Below are 19,967 nucleotides of genomic sequence, written 5' to 3' on the forward strand. Positions count from 1 at the left end.
ACTGGGCATCCCTACATCGGTCAACTACCAGACATCGCCACATCAATCAACTAAACTTCTAGTCATTACCAAGGTAATCAATGTAGACTTTTTGTTGTTGTTGGTTAGGAGAAAAGAGGGGGGGTAACTTTGAATTGTATATCTTGAACACTGAAGAGCAGAACGAATTTGCTTTGTAGATCAACATAGAAATACTCCATAACAAGGTCTTAAGACAAATTTCAAATGAAATGATCCAGATAGTCACACAATGTACACTCTATTTATTAGCGTGAGATTTGAAAGCCATAAGTGTCTGTGTTTTCATAGCTTGATTATTAATTAAATTGAATCCTTATTTCTAGGCACATTGAAGAGACTTAACTCTCTGTAACTTCCGCAGAGTTGTAATGGGAAGAGTTTCACGTCAATGTACTTTAGTTTTGATTCAGTCTAAATAGTCTTGACGTAGATGGTCAACAGGAATGGGTCCAGATGAAGGAGATCACGGACGGTCGTGGTCAAGTCTGGTGAACAAGTCACGAAACTGCAGTGTTTGTCTGCTCGCCCTGACATCGTGCACAATCAACATGCTGGCCGCGGTGCCACACTGCCGGTTTCCCAAGTTATTGGTCAATGTAGAGCACATACCAGGACAAGCAGTGCTGACACCCACACCCCAGCGTGACTACATCATCTAATGTGAGGAGTCAAAAGGCAGTGGCAGAAAGGCGTGAGGTGAGATAGTCATATTTTAAAAGAGGAACAGTTGAAGAAATTTGGGGTTGGGGGGGGGGGGAGGTGGAGATGTTGGGGATTGATAGGAGGGTAGAAATAGCTAGCTAGATAAACAGAATGAGAAAGAAGGCGGGACAGAAACACAGACTGATAGATAATGCTAATGCTCAGCAATATAAGCTTGCGCATGTTTATATATTTATGAATATATATAGATGTGCATATATGTAGATGTAGAATATATCTCAACTATCTGGGGGTTTTTTTTTCGTAGGAGATAAAGAGTACAAGCAAGCGACATCTACAATCTTCTAGGTAAAAACGCATAAATAAACACCCGTAAACATACAAGTAGGCTTAAGTAAACACACGTAGAATTAAACCCCAAACTGAAAAAGCAGCAACAGTGAACTAGTCCAAGACAACCAAACTCAAAGAGTTGATCTCTTTACGTACAGACAAATATCCTTTCAAAACAAAAAAAGATTACCGACGCTTATCCGTCAATCTAGAGGCTCATTTTGTAATTAGTGATGTGGATCTATAACACGCCAAGTTATTAGTTTTCATGGCTGATTCAGGCAATCCGCTACTAGCTCTAATTGAAAAGAAAGAAAAAAAGAGTTCTTATAAATGTTTGTCTCAGCATCAAAGAGAATACTTTAGTCCTTGAGTCGTACCAGTGGAATGTTCGAGCTCATGTTCTACTTTGGTGTTTGATGTATCTGCCCCACTGAGCTTAGTGCTCTCATCAAAGATACTAGTATTAAGCTTGATAACCCAACATCTGTTTTGGGGTTTTGTTTTACTTTTCTGTGTTCTTGAATTGTTGGATCTCAAAGGATGAACAATCGACTACTGGCCTAAGGACTTGATTATTTGTTTATTTTTTAATATATCCTCATGGCGGATCCCTTGATAACGTTTCATCAGTTACAACACCTTTGTTATTCTTACTAATTAGCACTTATCTAAGTCTGCAATAGTTCAGCAACTTGTGTTTTTAATTTATTATTCTTTGAGTTCATGTGCAAATAATATGAACTTTGGTTTAGAAGCTCGTGTAAGTCACGCCAACAAGGAGATTCGCGTTGATGTGGTGACTAACGAGATCTAAGGAAATTGTCTTTCATAGAGCGCGCGTTGTTTACTTATATTCGAAGTGATGATAGCGAGCGACTCTAGTCGAGACCAATCGTCATGTAAGGCCTGAAGGCTGACCCGCAACGTCACAGCAGTTTAGACCACTAGCTCGTTGCCAAGCCACAGGTCTTAACAACGTAGTAGCGAGCTAGTGGTCTCCACTGCCCATAGGTCGCGACGTCGCAGGTCAGTGTTGAGGCCTACTCTAACGAATGGTCTCGCCCTAGAAAGTTGGAGATTTGGTTGTGCTCTTCCCCACATTCAGACAAAGCAGTTTGGAACACAAACTCAAGAGTTGTCGGTTATCTAGTAGCTAATGCCAAATCTTAGTGAAATATTGGACTAGTGGTCAACTCGGGAAGACATACACCAAGTTGTTAAGTTGAAAAGGACTATACTAAGTTATAACTGATTAATTCTTTGAAACTAATCCAAGACTGAATGATTCAATGTTTCCAATGCAAAAGAAAGAAACTAGAAAATAAAAGCTTAAGTAGGTTAACTTTAAAAAAAAAAAGTTCACACACACACACAAAATATCTAAACCGTGCATTTCAAAAGAAATTGCGTTTGCTTTTACAATAAAAGTAGGGCTATAAAAAAAAAGTCAACGAAGAGGGAGCGAGAATTCACATTGATGAAAGTAGGGTGTGATGTTTAACAGTTCCCAGGCCTTTAAAAAAAAATTTCAATGCCTAAAAAAACAAGTCATTTTTTTTTTGTGTGCTAGAAACAAGTTGCGAGGTTACGATGGGGGAGAACTTCAGGTCAACTCAGAGCACATCCAACATAGTGCATGTCCAAGTCTCTCATGGTATCATTCCAACTGAAGCACATCAACAGTTCCGGCTCGAACATTCGAAACGCATGGAAAGTATTTCAAACATTGAATAAATCATTGACGTCCAAGGAAGACGAAAAACAAATTTTGGGAAATTCCTTTTTTTATTGACGTCAGCAGAAAAGTTTCCCCTTTTATGGTAAACTGATACTTGGTGAGGCACATTATGTTAAAGATGGGCAACAAATACTGTATTCGTTTATAGCAAGGGCAGACATCTATCATATCAACCAACATAAAGTAAAATGTATTTCTTCCACAGAAATCAACAGGTGTTTTTTTTTAAACAGCGAGCTTGCAAACCCAGGAAACTGACACCAAATGGCGTTGTGTCTGATATATGTGTACATCTGAATAGGCTGAAGGCATACAGCGTCCACACAACAAACTAATGCTTCTGGCAGGTATATCTAAGAATTACTTCGTGGAGGCCACCATCTTTTGTTCTTAGCGGACAACTTGAGCATTTCTACTAGTCACACCGAGAGACATTGGATGCGTGCTCGCTGCCAACAAGGACCCACCGATTGACTCAGATGTATGCAGATATTGAATCCAGCACGGGCAGCCAGCAGCTGCTCTAACAAAAAAAATGTTGAACTTACCAATGTCTTGAGGAGAGAAAAAAAAATGAAGACTGGAGAAACGTAAAGAAAAGGAAGCGACAAAAAATAAATAGACAAGAGAGACATAAAAAAAAAAAGGTTTTAAAGGTTAAAAAAAAAAGAAAAAAAAGGTTTTAAAGTAAAAAAAAAAAGGGGGGGGGGTGAATAAAAAAAATGTTTTTAATTCGGTGAGAGAGGTGTGGAAATAAAGGGGGAAAAAAGGGGGGGTGGGGACTGGGAAAAGATGTTAATATCTTCATGTTTCATTGCAATTCCCTGAGACTAACCACTTCGCATTAGAGCGTGTGTGTGTGCAGACTAAATGTACACTGGTCTGTAGTGTGAGTAGACCTCCAGACACACTGGCCGCTGACCGAGATCGTTGCCTGGAACACGTCTTCAACTCACGTACACCAAGTACCTGCTGCTGGCATCCGTCCAGACGAACGAGAGGGTCTGGTTTATCTCTTTATGAGGTGGAAGGTTAAGCTTTTCATCTATCAACTGGTCACTGACATCCATAATATGGACCCGCCCAGTGGCCACAAATTTGTTTATTGCATTGAACGGCGAACCTAGGGAAGAAGTTTAACAGTTGAACATGGCTAGCGAAGGGGGAAGTTAACATATCCTTCGTTCATAAAGGGTAGCACATTCAGAGGCGGAGATACATTCTTTTGTTGTTTCAATGAATGATAACTACCGTCACAGAAAAGACCCTTTCTTGTTGATTACATAAGCCCAGTGACTTGAAAGTCTCAAAGCTTGTCATCAGAATAGCTTTCGGGGTAACGGCTTTGAGGTCAGGATAACATATTTCTTAATCCATCCGTTGTATTAACAGTAAGTCTTTGAATTATGTGGATCCTATTATTTATTCTATAACATAAATAAGTCATACATTTGGTAGACACCTAATAGTAATTTTCGAAGGCCTAGATTAGACCATTTCTCCCCCCAGCTGACAGAAAACTGGGCCAAATTGTAGACAAGTTTTGAAAACTTTTCCTGTTTCCCAAGTTTGAAGTTAGGACAAAACTGGGCCACCGAGAGTTCATTCAATCGTAGCTCCGTGTTCGAGGGACCAAGTCTCTCCAGCTCACCAGACTTCACAGCTCGCACAGTCCACCTGTCTACCTGTTGCTCACAGACGAAGGTACTAGACCTGTCTGACTCCTCACCCCCCCCCCTTTAAAAAAAAAATAAAACAACCAGGTGTGGGGTAGGAAGAACGTGAGGGGAGAACGGTTTCAAGCCAACCCGGATCTAGTACAAGCAAGCCAATCAAAGGTGTTTTTTCCCCCTAGGTAGACGTTTGTATAAGCATCCAGGTCTGGTACTAAACTTGGTAGAAGTAGAACTATTTTTTATTAGCTCAGAACCAGACTGGGCAAACACAAGTCAAACACGTGAAGGTAAAGGTGAGTCAGATGAGTCATCACGTCTGCCAGAAACTAGCGCGCACACACACACACACACCTTAACCTCATCAATACCATTGTGGCCATAAGAGGTTTGGGTGGTTAAAAAAAAAGATATTGAAAGACCGAATCACGAATACCCTAAAATAATGTGCCATCCATAGATGGACGTATGTGTAAGGGGGGGGGGGGGGCGCATGGTTTGGGACGTAGAAAATGTTCAACTGAAAAGAGGTACCCAGGTGGAGATGTGAGTTCTAAGTAGGTCAAGGGAAAGAAGAAAAATGTGAAGGAATGACTAGCAGGTCTGGCATCTGGTAAGGTTCGAACCCCAACCTTTTTTTGTTCGCTCAACAACTTTCAATGTGGTACATAATTAATACACCAACAATATAAGTAAATCTGTTAACGCCAAGCCCCTACTAAACTTGCTGATAACAAGTCTTCAAATGAAAAAAAAAAAAGTACACATCTAAAACTTGACGCTGTCTAGAACTAAAATGTCTATGAACTTTGTCGATAGATGCCTACTTGCAACTGCCCACACGGACGGAACAAGATTTGTTGTTTTTTTCTTTGCTTTCATTGCTAGAGACCAAGAGCTTACCCATCGTTGAAATTGATTATGAAAAAATCCAAACAATAAAAGAGTGTTTTCACTAACCTTTTTTGTTATTTTGTACATGTTCTATTTGATTTTATTTGTATAAACTTAGCAAGATGGGCTCTGGACTGGGGCCCACAGGTGGGGGGAGGGACTGGGAGAGCGGGGCAAGCATGGAGATCAGTGGAGAGGGAGGCAAGGACGGGGGATGGACATGGGCCCAGCTGAGAGGAATTGCTCAGAATCGGATGACGATGTTGGGGCCCTGCGCCCTTTTGGGAGTCAAGGGCATTAAGTCATGTAACTTTGAAAGAAGCTTTTGGTGATGCGTTTATGTGTTCAAGCAGGTCTAATTAAAGGAGATTGATTTTGGTTGTTTTTTTTTTGTTGGACGTGAGTAACTGGCTTTGGTACTTGATGGTTCTATGTATCTGCAACTGCATCTGTGTGACATTGGGATTGTTTTCTCTATCAATCTTTACCATGTTGTGCTACAAACCCGCAAAATACCGCAATGCCTTGTCATTTACATTCAAGATGATTCGTTAACTCTGTAGTGGTGTTCAACTGATGATGGTAAGGCTCAGGTATTCACAAAAGCAAAAGGACAAAAAAAAATTATGAAAGTGGGATCTAAAGTTTTTAATTCAGAGGATCAAAACATACGATAAAAACGGCGAGGGGGGTCTAAACTATCAGAGTAGGTCGAATGCCCACTTCCCCCAAAACCCATGTAATAGTTTCGTTGAAAAGGGCAGAGCAAAGAAATGAACACAAAGTTATCTTTCTGACCTTGGGCTAAGAAGTACAAGAGGTGCGGCTGGGAGGCTGAGGGAATGGGTTAGAAACTAGGGAATAGCAAATACAATGCACACATAGGTGTCCTAAAGTGTATCTAGACAAACAGACAAACTACAATCTGCTCCTATTGTTTAGTTGTTGAGTCTGATTTACGAACACACGGTGAGTTTAAACAAAAAAAAAAAAAAAGCCCAAACTTTAAAATAAGTGACAGCACCACCACCCTCCCCTTTTCCCCAACCTTCTTGTGGACAAATGTCACGCAAGTGCTGGAATGCGACTCCATTTAGCTCAGGAACTTGGTCGAGCAGTGAGACATTTGGGCCAAGTCAGCTACGTGACCGGTCAATTTGGGGCTTGACTTGAAGAGACCAGACCCAAAGATGGCTGCAACATTGTCAGTTGATAAAGCTAGACATGCGCTTCTTATAAAACCTAAAGTATTGAGGGTTCGTGCCTATGAGAGGGCTGATCACCTGTCATGAAAGATTAGCTTTCAAAGGGGTGATGGATGTAAGGAACGTTTATGGCGCCAATCAGGAAAGATGTTTTAAGCACATTGCAAAAAATGGCGTTGCTGTCAACAAAAAAATAGAGAGAGAGAAAGGGGGGGGGGAGAGAAAGAGAGAGGGTGTAAGAATAATATATACTACAAATTATTATAGATAAAACAAAAATAGAATGGCCTTAGTATGTGTTTTGAATTCACTTCTTTTTTTTTTTTCAAATTACGTTTTGGTCTATTTGCGATGTCTAATTGAGGGGGTTTAAGATGTGTGTATCCGGAGGAATAGGAATTTCTGGAAGGGTCTGTTCCTCTCAGACTGTTAGTGCAAACGCAATGTAGATGTAGTTGATCCTTAAGAGCTAGTAGAACTTCAAAAGTGGGTGGGTCTTTTCTATAAAGAGATAAGAGATGCACTTTATTTGAAATTAAAATAAAAAATTCTAGAGCCATAATATTTGTTTTTATTTGATCCATGCTATTTGTATATTTAATTAGCACGAATTGGAACTTCTGGCCCGCACCAAGTATACTGTTGGTCATTATGTGACTGAAGGTAGAGACCAAACATTGAGGAGTCTATTGGTACAAGAAAAAAAAGTGATCACATTTGGAATACATTGACTAAGATTTATTTGTTCTGATGAGTACGTTTTATAAATAAGTGACAGGTTTATGAAGATAGTCATTATGATTTATCTGTTTTAATGAGTAAGTTATGTTACTATAGATAACTTTTGCTCTACCTTTCCATTCGCAAATCCACTGCCCCATTTTCATAGTCACTAGCCTGACTCTAAACTACGTTCCTCTTACAAACCAATGTAAACTTCGTAGCCTACCTCACTCAAACTCGTGTCCACATAGATAATGTTAAGATATTCCAGCTTCCAAAATCTCTAAGACTATTGTCACATTCAGTATAGCGTGGAGCCCTAGGACAATAGCGACGGTTGCATTGTCATTGTTAGTGTCATTACTATGACACATGCAAGCTCTCTTTTTTTGTTTTGTTCGGCTTTAGAACAGTCCATAACAGCCATTCTAGTTCTTCTAGTTCTAATCTGGAGGTTTCCGTACACAAACCCTTTAATTAAATCAAGTTTATGGGAAACAATACAAAACCCTAAGCGTCCCGCTTCTCTACTTGACATGACTTATTACTGTAACATTGTCAGTCTGTCAAGTACGAACATAAACAATAACAAACAAAAAACACACAACAACATAGTTTGTTATTACAAATTCGCTTAACTAGTTAGATTAATTTTGTAGCCATTGGTCACGACCGAGAACTACAAATAATTGTTAACAGTTTTAGAATGGTTGTGATTGATTGCTACATAACAAGATTAGGCTAACTCTAGTGTAAAGAAATACAAATATAATGCTAACTGAATAAAGACTAACTATTTTCGCAAATCGCCTTTAAAATCTTAATAATGGTAGATTTACTAGAAACTTAAAAAAACGAAAAAGCAAATTCAACTCACTATTGTCCATGTTTACAGTTGCACTAGTCACTGAAGGTTCACCTGCAATAGGAACCAGTGCAGCAGCCATGAGATATCCTTGCTGGTACACCGCCTCAAGCTGTGCTTCAAGAGTGCTAGCATCCACTGCAATTAAGGCACCCGCGGCGTCATTGTAGACAAACAGACTCCCTGGAAACATAGGAGCTAACTGGTTAGTTTGAGGGATTCGGTTGTCCTGGGCCTGAACTTTGCGATCGTCCTCAGCGATCTGCTGAACCATGCTGGACTCCGCGCCAGATGAAGTTGTGGTAAGTGCGCCCGACGGCTGCGGAGGGGGTGGCGGTTGGGACGGAAGCTGAATTTGTTGAGAATCCTCATGATTAGCCACTTGCGGTCCGTAGATAACTAATCCGGTGTGGTCTGTGACAAAGTGGACTCCTCCAGACGAAGAAGAGGAGGACTGTGAGTTGCTCACTTGACCACCCACACTAGGATTTTGATTTCTTGGTGTGTGATGGGACAACGGCGGTGGTGGAGTAGACACGGATGTAGTGGGCTGGCCGCAGTAGCTTCCAGGCGACTGCTGCATGAAAATCGAAGGACACCCGACTTGAAAGACTGAGTTGTCGTTTGTGTAAGACTGCACATAAAACGGTTGTTGCTGCTGTTGTTGATATTGAAGCATAGCGGCTTGAGATTCCAAAGTTGTCCCAGATGTCATGGAAGCCATTTCAGAATACTTTGGAATGACAGGATCTGGTAAAAGAGGCTGTTTGTACTTACGTTTCGTGGATGGGGTTGAGGACTCCCGTAATGCATCGTCAGCTGATTTGCCGCTTTTGTGAGTTTCTCGAATACTTTTAGGTGTGTTGGTCTCAACGGCCCGATTATCCATTTGTTTTTGTGGAGGGTTTTTATTGTTCTCTGGGCCAGTGGAGAAATAGCCACTAGGATTGTCTGGTGGCCTGTGAGCCACGTATTGCTTAGTATGTAAGTTATCAACTCCTGGCATCTGAGTGTACATATCCTGAATGTAGTAGCCGGCTGGAGGGGCCTGGACGTAAAGCACAGATTGGCAGTAAGGGTTGTTCTCTGGGTGAAACATGCTTGGGGGACCGTACAAAGGTTGGCAAAAGGCCGGGTGGTATTGTTGATGCAACTGTGGTTGTAACTGTTGGACTGTTTGAGCGGGTTTGGCTTGTTCCTGGTTAATTAAGGGATTAGTCTGGGGGTTCACTCTAGCAACGGGAGGGTTCGATTGATGGGTCTTACTAGAACGCTTAAATGACTTGTCCTGTGTAGGTGGGTCAACGCCTCCTGTGGCACCCTCTACTTTCTTTTCGTTGTCTTTACATGAGAACAGTCCCGACTGCTCCGGGCTTGGGCGTATTGGGATGAAGATGACCTTGTCTGACATTTGGGGAAAAGATTTTGATCTCTGTATGTGCTTGGTAATCTTAAGCTTGTTGGACGACAGTGTCGACTCGGGCCCCAGAGACCTCTGGCGCTGACCGTTCACGGCGCTGTTGGTGACGTCAACCTCCAGCATTAAATCACATTGAACTTCTTTGGTGACCTGCTGATCGGCTACGGTGGTGGTATTGCACCTGGACGTGGAAGCGGAGGCACTTGTATTATGCTGGCACGGATGAGTGGTGTGACTGGGCGAAACTGTCAACAGATCGCCGCCACAAGGATCATTACAGCTAACATTAGAACCGGAGCATATCTGCTCTGAGTGTCTAGTCCTGTAACCGATCTCTAGAGTCCCAGTATCACAAGGCAAAGGCTGTTGTATATTGCATTGGCTAAAGTGGTTGACAGAAGACACTTTAGTATCACAGTTGTCATTCTCATCTAGGGTATCACCACCATCGCAGCTATCCCCAGGCGTACCCAGAAGTCTCCTCTCGTACTCTGGTGAAAGACCAGAACTCAGCGACAAGGCGTCCTCGGAGCCAGTCACTGACTGGACATCGTAGCTGGAATCCTCAGAGTCTGTCGAGCAGGTCGAAGTGGATGTCTCCACGCTATCAGCTGGACACTCTAGCCTCTTACAGAAACTCATGTTTCTGTCCTTGGCCGTGTCCACGTCTGTCCTGCGAGCGAGTTTCCTGCTGGAGGACAGGCCACAAACACTGTCTTTGCCTACCAAACCTGGCATAGTTATGGCTTGGCCTACATCGGCACAATTCAATGTCATAACTCACACTTCAAACATGTATCTAAGAACAAGTTAAGTCATTGTGCTCCTAACAATCATTGTCAACAGATACAAATAAGCTAGAACAAGGAAAGAACAAACGTACACGTTAAAATCCATTCAAGATGTAACACCATATAGAAACATTGGAGAATTACTCTTTCGTGGAAATAATAACGCATACTAGGGTATTGGAAACTTATAAATCACACAATAATTCACCGGTATGTAATTATCGAAACAGAGTAAAGCATTTTTTTTTAAATCTATGCTTCATACAAAATACTAAACTTTAACATTTCTGTACTTCAAGTGAAGAACACTCTTCCTGAGTCCACTTCTGTTTACTCTCTACGTAAAGATACATAATCAAATAGTCCCTTAAGAAAGGTGAATACTGCGCTTGTCTTCCCTTGTTGACACTGGGCATGAGACAGTATGTGAGACACGCTTCAACAGAACTGACCTCCACACACTAGCCTTGACTAAACTAACGGACGATGGTCTGCTAGGGGCTATTGTTTTCACACAGTGGGGGACATTTAGCGGGACAACAGCCCAGGAAAATGTCGAAATGCCTTGCTGAGCTCTCAGCAAAGTGACGAAGACGCTAAAAAGTAAAACACAGCTGACCGGCGAGGCAGTCCGACATAACACATTAACACGAGAAAGCGAGGGGGGATGAGAAAATGGGTTCTAATCCAACAAAGTATTTGCAGGTACAATAAAAAGGAGTGCCGTCATAAGTAGACCTAACATGAACACATTGAGACACATCTAATAACGGTAAGTCACTAAGAGATAATGAAAACATTGAGACGCATCTAATACCACTCAGTCACTAAGAGAGTATCAACTGCTATCACACTGTCAAGAGCTACAGTAATAATTTAGAGATTGTCCCACGCTCTTAGACAAACCCTAATTCGAAGTCATTTAACAAGTCTGTTAATGGCCAAGTTCTGCAGGCTAAATGCGAATACAAAAACATGAATGAAGTGTAAGAGGCAGTCCACTACCATCGCGGTCAAGTATTTCAACTACCGCTAGCACTAGTGTCTAAGTGTCGTTACGATTTAATAGACAGAACATAATGAGACGGGTCAGCGTGTCCTAGTCAGTCAGATAATTGGTTACATATATATATATATATATATATATATATATATATATATATATAACTAGTTATACACACACACACACACACTCATTTGAAAACACTAGGAACAAAATAGAACACCAAAAGACAACATAAAACAGTGAGAGAAGAGAACCACTAATAATTGTAGACTTTATGAGGAAGAACAACTCGATCAAGTAAAAACAAATCTACTAAAACAAATGAGTGAACGAATTAAATGTTGAGAAAGTGAGCTGACAGAACCAAGAAAATAATGTCAAACCCCAGCTACTTCTGGTCAATACAAACTTCAATCAAATACAAAAGTGACACACTTTGGCGATGCTTAGATTGTAACAAATGTATCTAACGTACACATGTGAATATTTCACAAAGTTATCACCGACGACTCACAGCTCTCGGCTCAATAGCTCAAACTGTACTTACTTAAACTAACGAGGTCAAACAATGAAGTTCAAAGGTGAAGTACTGCCAGCCTTTAATTCAGACAATACTTGCCTATTCTAAAATGAAGCTTGGAGAACTACACCAACCAATATATCCACAAAGTGAACGTAACATTAAGATATATCCACTGAAGAAAAGAAAAAACGACCACAAAGTCTAAGCTAAGAATGAAAGCCAGCGTTCAGTAGCTGACCATCAGTCTGTCATCTCTGAAGTAAACAAAATCCATTTGAACGAATGGCCAACCTCTTCAATGCCGTTCCACATTTATAGTTGCATTGTGTGCCAAGATTATCACCACTACCTGTCCCGCAAAGGGACTAGCATGTAGGCGAACACACAACTAACAGTTCGAACACTGTCACAGATCACACTCCCACTGGTGAGTGGTCGTGGAAAGAACTGAGCGTTGGGAAATACATGTCGACGCGTCCCATTGCTTCCTCTCGATCCAAGCTGACTGGTGGAAAATGTATGTCACGGCAAGCGAAGACTGCTCAATATCAAAACTGGTTGTTGTTGTTGTGCTCTATAAATAGAACGTAACTGGGTCCTGGGGATTTTCGGATTAATAACGAAAACCCAATCATGACTAAAATACTGGCAATAAAAAGCATGTTCAACCTTTGTTCAAAGAAAAACCGAAACAAATTGGCAACACACCCCCCCCCCAATCATGTATACAATGGTAAAGGCATGTTTTGAAACTACTTATCGGATTACTGAAAATAACTTTGTCACTAAATGTGTAAATATAAATCATTGGATTTTCCCGAAGATTTTCACTCGATATCACATTGTAGGCCAAGGATGAAAGGGAAATGACAACATGACACTGATGTGTGTGTGTGTGAGAGCGAGTATTTTAAGCATTAGTTCACAATCGTGAGGTTATAATTAATCTATGACACTGCCAGGGTCTGAGCTAACATAGTCAATCTATGACACTGCCAGTATCTGATCTAACATAGTCAATCTATGACACTGCCAGAATCTGATCTAACATAGTCAAACTATGACACTGCCAGGGTTTGAGATAAAAATATATCTATGACACTGCCAGGATCTAAGCTAATAGTCAATCTATGACACTGCTATAATCTGATCTAACATAGTCTATGACAGTGCCAGTATCTGATCTAACATAGTCAATCTATGACACTGCCAGGGTCTGAGCTAACATCGGCAATCTATGACACTGCCAGGATCTGATCGAACATAGTCAATCTATGACACTGCCAGAATCAAAATTCATAATAGGGAAACAATTTTCACAGCAGTGTCCACTGAAAATTGTACTAATGAAATCAATATTGACTTTTGACTAGCTAAAAAAAAAAAGTCTTGGACCCTAAACTGCATGTAAGTTTTGTTGTTACAAATACTGTTCTTCTAGTAGACTGTGTATAGACGGTACTAGTTCTATTTGAAACAGAAAACATACGACGGTAACTAAATTGTCGGCTCGTGACACACACACAGAACAATCATTGCCTAGGAATGAAGTCAAAAATTAATTAACAAAAATTAATTAGAACAAATACACTATAGGCAACGCGCACACACACACAACCTGGTGACTAGGGCGCCTAGTGAAAACTTAATACTAATGCAAAAAGCTGACATGTGTTTGACAGTCTCCGGAAGAAAGTTGCCACCCAAAATGTGACTCAGAACCGATGTATGGAATATGGGCCTCAACACATTTGTTTGTTTTCAAAGAAACATTGAAACCCAAACGTACAGGAAGTGGCGATATTCATCTCATTATGTTCACAGGTGCAGGCTCAAGCGTTTCAATGCAAGAAAGGAAAAACAACTGGCTGTGGTAAAGTGATAATGACTTAGCACATGGCCGACGTCAAATTGCCAGCTCACCATAGGCAGCAGTTAAGATTGTCATTAGTACAAAAATAGAACTTTAGAACTGTGATTCCCAAAGAGTGTACGGCATGGCTCCCTACTAGAATCTAGCCCATGCTTTCTCCCAGGGGCGCCGCCAAAAACATTTTTGAATTGTTTCATGAGGTAGACCAACTGACTTAAGGGCGACACAGGAAAGCTACATGTTCAGAAAGGCACTACCAATCAGAAACAATGTGGGAACTCCAAGACTAGAAAGAGGAGATCGAGTGGTGAGACGGTCACGTGCAGACAACACACACACACACACACACACAATTACCTCATTAGTACAGACCTCATCAGCCCCCCCCCCTCCCCACACCCCACCCCCAGTTCTTAACGTCTATTATTTTCGTATTTCCTTAATCAAGTGGGAGGCTCGCGTTTGTTTACAGTCCGCCCACTTCCGGTTCTGCAGTGAGTGATAGAATCACGATGGCAAGCTGAGAAATTGTTGAGAGTGCATACAACAAGCGAACATTCTAGAGATTCCAGTCCCAAAGTCAAGTTAGACCTGGACAGAAAGACTTGAGGTACAACACCATGTCAACAACAACTGGTATATATCTATGTTTACAACACCAAGATGTCAACAACAACTAGTACATATCTAGATTTACAACTCCAGCTGTAAGCTAGGAAGTTAAGCTCCCCATAGAGGAACTCACATTCTATTTTCAGCCTACAAGGATGAATGACCCCATTCATTCAAACCCCACCTACACATGCATCCTCCTTTTTTTTTTTCTAGAAAGAATGGATGGGCATCATGAAATGAACTTTAAATACCAATTCATTTAGGGAGCTGTTTTCATGAAATGGACATTCCTGTGTACAGTTGTCATAGTTACCAATATCTCAAATTTCGCTCATTAGAATACTATTCCATTCTCTATCAATCAGAATGAGAGAGAAGTAATAGAGGCAGCCTGTGTGGGTGTAAGAGCTCAAGGAAGGTTTCAATGTAACTGCCTAAATACTGCTCAGAAACTAGTGTGTTCAGTGGTCACACTAAGTAGTTCTAATCAGCCTGGGTTGATTAAGCCCCTCGTCAACAATGAGCATGACAATGTAGTAAGATACAGCTACTGGTCCCAGGATGAGACACGCAACGAAAATCTACAAATATCTTTTTTTTTTTTAAAACAAGTCTCTCTCTTTCCCTTCACTTTATAGACTTAGGCTTTACTTGTATACCTGCAGAGGACAGTTCAATAGTCTAAAGAAAAAAAACTGCCATTCTGTTTGTCTTATGCACTAAAACACTGTGTGGAATGCCTGAGATTAAAGAATCGTATACGTAAGAAAGACAATACCTAGTGGTACACTTGAACACATATCACTTAGACAATACAATTCCGTAGTTAAAGGAAAACCAAAGGTCTACACATTGACAGGCTAGATGTGATGTTGACACATTAAGTCAAGAGAAGGGAATGCGGTTGTGTGTAAGGGAGCACCCGCGTGTCAGACCATTAATCTTTTGACTGTGTTTTCAATGCAAATAGAAATACACACAAATGCTTCAAAGAAAAACAAGCGGTGGGGAGAAAGAAGGGGGTGTATAAGAATGCAGAGGTCACAAAGAGTTATTTCATTCACAGTTGGGGCTTGTCAGACTGTCAAGCAGGGACCCTACATACACACTGTATCTTACTTGAGAGCACACAATACATTGCATATTAATATACAGTCTACTCTTGCATAGGAAACTGTACCGTTCGAGAATTGAAAGAAATAGGTATCATTTCCGCTCAGCCTGTGTTCTGACAGGCGATGGTGTGATGGCAAAAGTAGTGAGAGCCCTATTAAATGCTATACAGTAGCAAAACCTAAGCTGGGCTAAACTCATTACCATGCATGGTGTGCAAACATGTTCTATGCTCACTAACAGTACAGCATGTGGACACTGAGTAGGGCGCTGAGTGAGTATTATCAAGGCATATGCCGAATAGTGATTAGAACCGACTTAATGAGCAGCATAAGCAACCAAAAAAAAACAACAACATTACCTCTAACAAAAGACGGTAATTTTAACTGTGTGTCTTCCGTGAGCCTGGACCTATACAGTAACCATCTATGACAAGGCAGTCTGGTCTAGGCTCATGTTGACAGGTTAGACTGGACTCTTACTGACATGTTTACATAACGAGGTCCAGTGAGAGGACAGTTGGACCAAAGGACGATATGACAACATGAAAGCAAGCACCTTGTACTACTGCTGAGCAGGCAAAGGAGATATGACGGTGGGTGCTCGATAGGCTTACAAGAAGAACAGTGAACAGACCTCATTGACTTTGAAACTTGATTTACTCTGCCTCGATGTACAGTGGTGCCCCCACGGGAGTGGTAGTGAGATGGTGGCTGAATAGAAAGAGAAACTTCGTATGTCATGCTGGACACATGCCTCTGTTGAACTCATCAAGCCAAAGACATGTCCAGATAAAACAACTTAGAGGCTCCATTACACATGAAATAAAGTGTGCGAAAGAATACCTTGAGTTCAATAAGAAAGCATTGGGCAAAAGTATGAGACACATCAGACACACATCAAACGCTATGAATGTTGACTGTTCCAAAATAAATGGTTTCATTGAACAATTCATTCGCCGCAGTCAACTAAAGAAAACAGAAAGATGACTTCAAAGTTCTCTTGTGTTCACAGTAATCTCAACTTGCTACATATCCTCTTGCCACAGCATTCAACCTGTTTTGGAGGGGCGTACACACCTTTACATGTCTCTCGCCCCGGGGACAGACAGAGAAGGGGCGGTGGATCAAGTGATTGTGTACACCTGAAACAACATATATTCTCATGTCAAACACAGGTAGTAATGTTGTTATGTCTAGGTCAATGGCATACGGTATGCCAGACAGTAGCGTGTACAGATGCTCGGGTAGCTTTTTGTCTGAGACCTCCCAAATATAATTAGACCTTGCCTGGGCATTGACTAGTTCACAATAGAGATATAAACTAATAAAGAAACAAACAATACAGGTCATGAGAAATTTGAATGTATGATCGAAAGTCAAGTGTTACATGCTTGCTGCTTTGACGCTTGTTTGAATTTCATATTTGTTATGGACTCTGTGTGTGCGGGTTTCCGGTGTAAACCATGAGTAAATGTGAGCAGAAGGTTTGGTTGTGCAGGCTGAAGAGAGTCTGATGAAATCACCAGGTGGTCTGTCGTAGTTCAAGTTAGAGTTGAAGAAAGAAGAACAAGTGAGAGACGCGAGACAGAAAGACGTGCATTTTTTAGTGAGTTAGATTATGTTTAAAATTGTTTACAGTGTCCTGTTTAACTTGTGTTTCTACATACATCTAGAGTGAAGTTAAAAGCAGTGTATATTTATAAATAAAAGTTATATTCAAGTTTGTTTCAAAAGATTTACGTTTAATCCGCCTACACCGGTTAGTTGTACAAGCTGCTTGGAGCTACAAACCAACGACCGAGTATCAACACTATTTCAAACACAGTTTTCTATGCGGAACTACAGTAGCCAAGAAATATACATTTTGAAAACATATTTAAGAATAGATCTTGTCGCGCACGCTTATAGATCCAACAATTTTAGTTCATGCCCATATTTTATTTATTTTACTAAACGCAACAATACTGACTGCTCAAGTCATCGGCCAGAACTATAAAATATGAAATATTCCAATCCATCGGCTCAGAGAGAGAGAACATAAAAAGTGTGTTATATTCTTGTGTAAAACGTCAGATTGTACAAGACAATGACAATTCACACAGCCAGAAGTTGGAGTGTAGATAAAATTAGGGGAGATAAAGTCCCTATACAACACACACCACTTTACACAAATATAGCAATGCAAAGAGAATAGGGAACAATTACACACACACACACGCACAAACAGTTCAAAAAAAATATTTCTAAAACTCCGCACTTACAGCTTTATATCTAAATAATGTAAAAGTTATTTACCTTAATCGACACCAAAAAAAAAAAAATAAATAAATTAACATTAATTAATTGACTATTTGGTTAATTTTTTTAATTGATTCATGTTTCGTGAGGTACAATAAATAATTGTTTAAAGTCTCAACGTCATCCAAAAAAAAGTTTCCCCACTATCTAAGGGGACGAAACCTTACATATTTAGCCGTATCCGTGAATTCTGAAGGAATAATTTCCCTTGTTGTTATCAAACAAAATAATTAATTACCAGTAATTAATTGACTAATTAGTTAGTTTTTTTTTCTTATTGATTAATGTCTTGACTGTGCTAATGAATAAGTGTGCAAAGTTTCAACCTGATCCAAGAATGGGTGTGGGAGAAATAACCTTTTACAAACTTTTTATCAGACAGACAGAGGGGTTGATATAAGATTGGCAACAAATGTACACAGTAACTAGATCTAGCTTTTAAAAAAGAATACCAAGTTAGTTTCGTTTCTTCTATAACAAAAAAGTCAACTAAGGAGTAGCCTCCACCCCAAACCGTGACAACCCAGTTATACAATTACTTCATTACAAGGCACTTAATACAGGTGCAATTATTTGTCTTTGAATGAGGCACTGCGACGTGTTACTGTGCTTCTAAACAAAACCAAAGGAGAGGAGGGACGTTTCCAGTTATAATATTGAACAAATCCTAGAAATGAAACTGGAAATACGAAAGTAAATTGCAAAGGGTTATTTTCACGACCGGGTTGTCTAAGACGAAGTCACAGGTCTTAAGAAAAGTGAATCCAATCCAAGAATTCGTTTGACTAACGAGCAAGGTGAGTGTACGGTCTGAACGTTTCATATACACATTTAGAGAAAAGCGAGAAAAAAAAATAATTTTGGTCGAAAGCAACCCATGTCAAAGTGACACAGACCAAAGACTTAAAAGATTATCTGGTAAAACGGAAGTTGAGATCTTCACCACGACATAAGTTCAACATTTTGTCCCTTTGGCGACTTTCAACTTTTGTTTGCCCGTACATGTGGGCTACCAACCAAGTGTCCCTAAAGCGTTGAGAATTGTACCTCAGTGGGTTGGTTTTGTTTTTCACACATTTGTCTAAAGGGAAACAAACTGTTTAAAAAATCTATCATTTGGGAATCCCCGTCCCCCCTTAGGATTGTGTCTCTCAGTGAGATGTTGACAGTCCACACAAAAAACATCTCAAACAAACGCACAAATCTTTCATGACTTGGTCATCTGTCTTGGAGTCATGTCAGAGTAAGACAGCGTTTCCTAAACCGTCAAGTCGCGATGCCCGAATTATATGTGCGTACAACATTGAAGGGGGCTGCCTCTGAAGCATTGAAGTAGGCTATGATGTGCATGACAGATGTCAGCTTGGAGCGTAAGACATGCCTGTGCATGAGAACTAGGCGACAAGGGCGACCCAACAGAATAAAGACAAGTCCAAATTCATTGAACAGCCAATGGATATCACAGTGTATCATTTCATCAAGCCACAGAGTTGAACTAGTCTAAAGATGAGCGAGTCAGTCTGGATAAATTAACACATGAAAAACTGCATAAATAAATGGTCCAACGTAATTGGAATTCATCTCTAGCAAACTTCACAACAGCATAGATACTCTCTCCATTATAAGCACTGAAAATAAATGTTTCTTACTTTCAAATATAGTTGTCAACATTTATGGTTCTCTTAAAAATCTGTGTGTGTGTTTTGTAAACAACTAATCCAATGCAAGGAGAAACTAAAAAGCACGAAGTTTTGACCAAGAAAATATTTACAATTGAAACATTTCACATCAGAGAGTAAACTGTTGAACTATACACATATTTGAAAAGTAATAGAAGAAGTAGGGGTTGAATAGACTATTGGGTTTAGTTCCCGTTAACAAAAAAAATATTGAAACATTTTCTTATCCGTCCGTTTTACAGAACTGTTACCAAAGCATTCAAAATCTAAGAGGGGAACTTGGCGCTATTTGAGTTGTAGAGATGTTCTATTAATGGGCAATGATTGTATCCGAGTCATTTTCAGGAAGTTTCCACCTGGATTAATAGGTAAACAAAAGTCTGCATAGTCTACATTCTGGGAAGAAGACCAAACTCATGCCTTCAATGTCAATAGAGTTACAGCCAGAGAATGAGGGGAAAGGTAGCGACATTCCAGTCTGTGGAGTAGCACCCGCCAGAGAACGAACAACAAAATGTGCGCCAAGTGA

General features: G+C 40.4%; 1 protein-coding gene across 7 annotated transcripts in view; it reads right to left on the bottom strand.

Annotated features, from left to right (window-relative positions):
- The window catches only part of LOC106055668 (fibronectin type-III domain-containing protein 3a-like), a 116,008-nt gene that overhangs the window by 41,969 nt on the left and 54,072 nt on the right, over positions 1 to 19,967 (bottom strand). For 3 of the 7 annotated variants that reach the window (XM_013212033.2, XM_056012990.1, XM_056012991.1), the window contains exon 2: positions 8,131 to 10,395. The exons of the other annotated variants lie outside the window; for them this stretch is intronic. In XM_013212033.2, the coding sequence (XP_013067487.2) occupies positions 8,131 to 10,315 (2,185 nt within the window). In that variant the 5' untranslated portion in view covers positions 10,316 to 10,395. The remainder of the gene's footprint in view (positions 1 to 8,130; positions 10,396 to 19,967) is intronic. 7 annotated transcript variants of the gene reach the window in all.

This window comes from Biomphalaria glabrata, chromosome 15 (genome assembly GCF_947242115.1).
Source record: "Biomphalaria glabrata chromosome 15, xgBioGlab47.1, whole genome shotgun sequence".
Lineage (NCBI taxonomy): Eukaryota > Metazoa > Mollusca > Gastropoda > Planorbidae > Biomphalaria > Biomphalaria glabrata.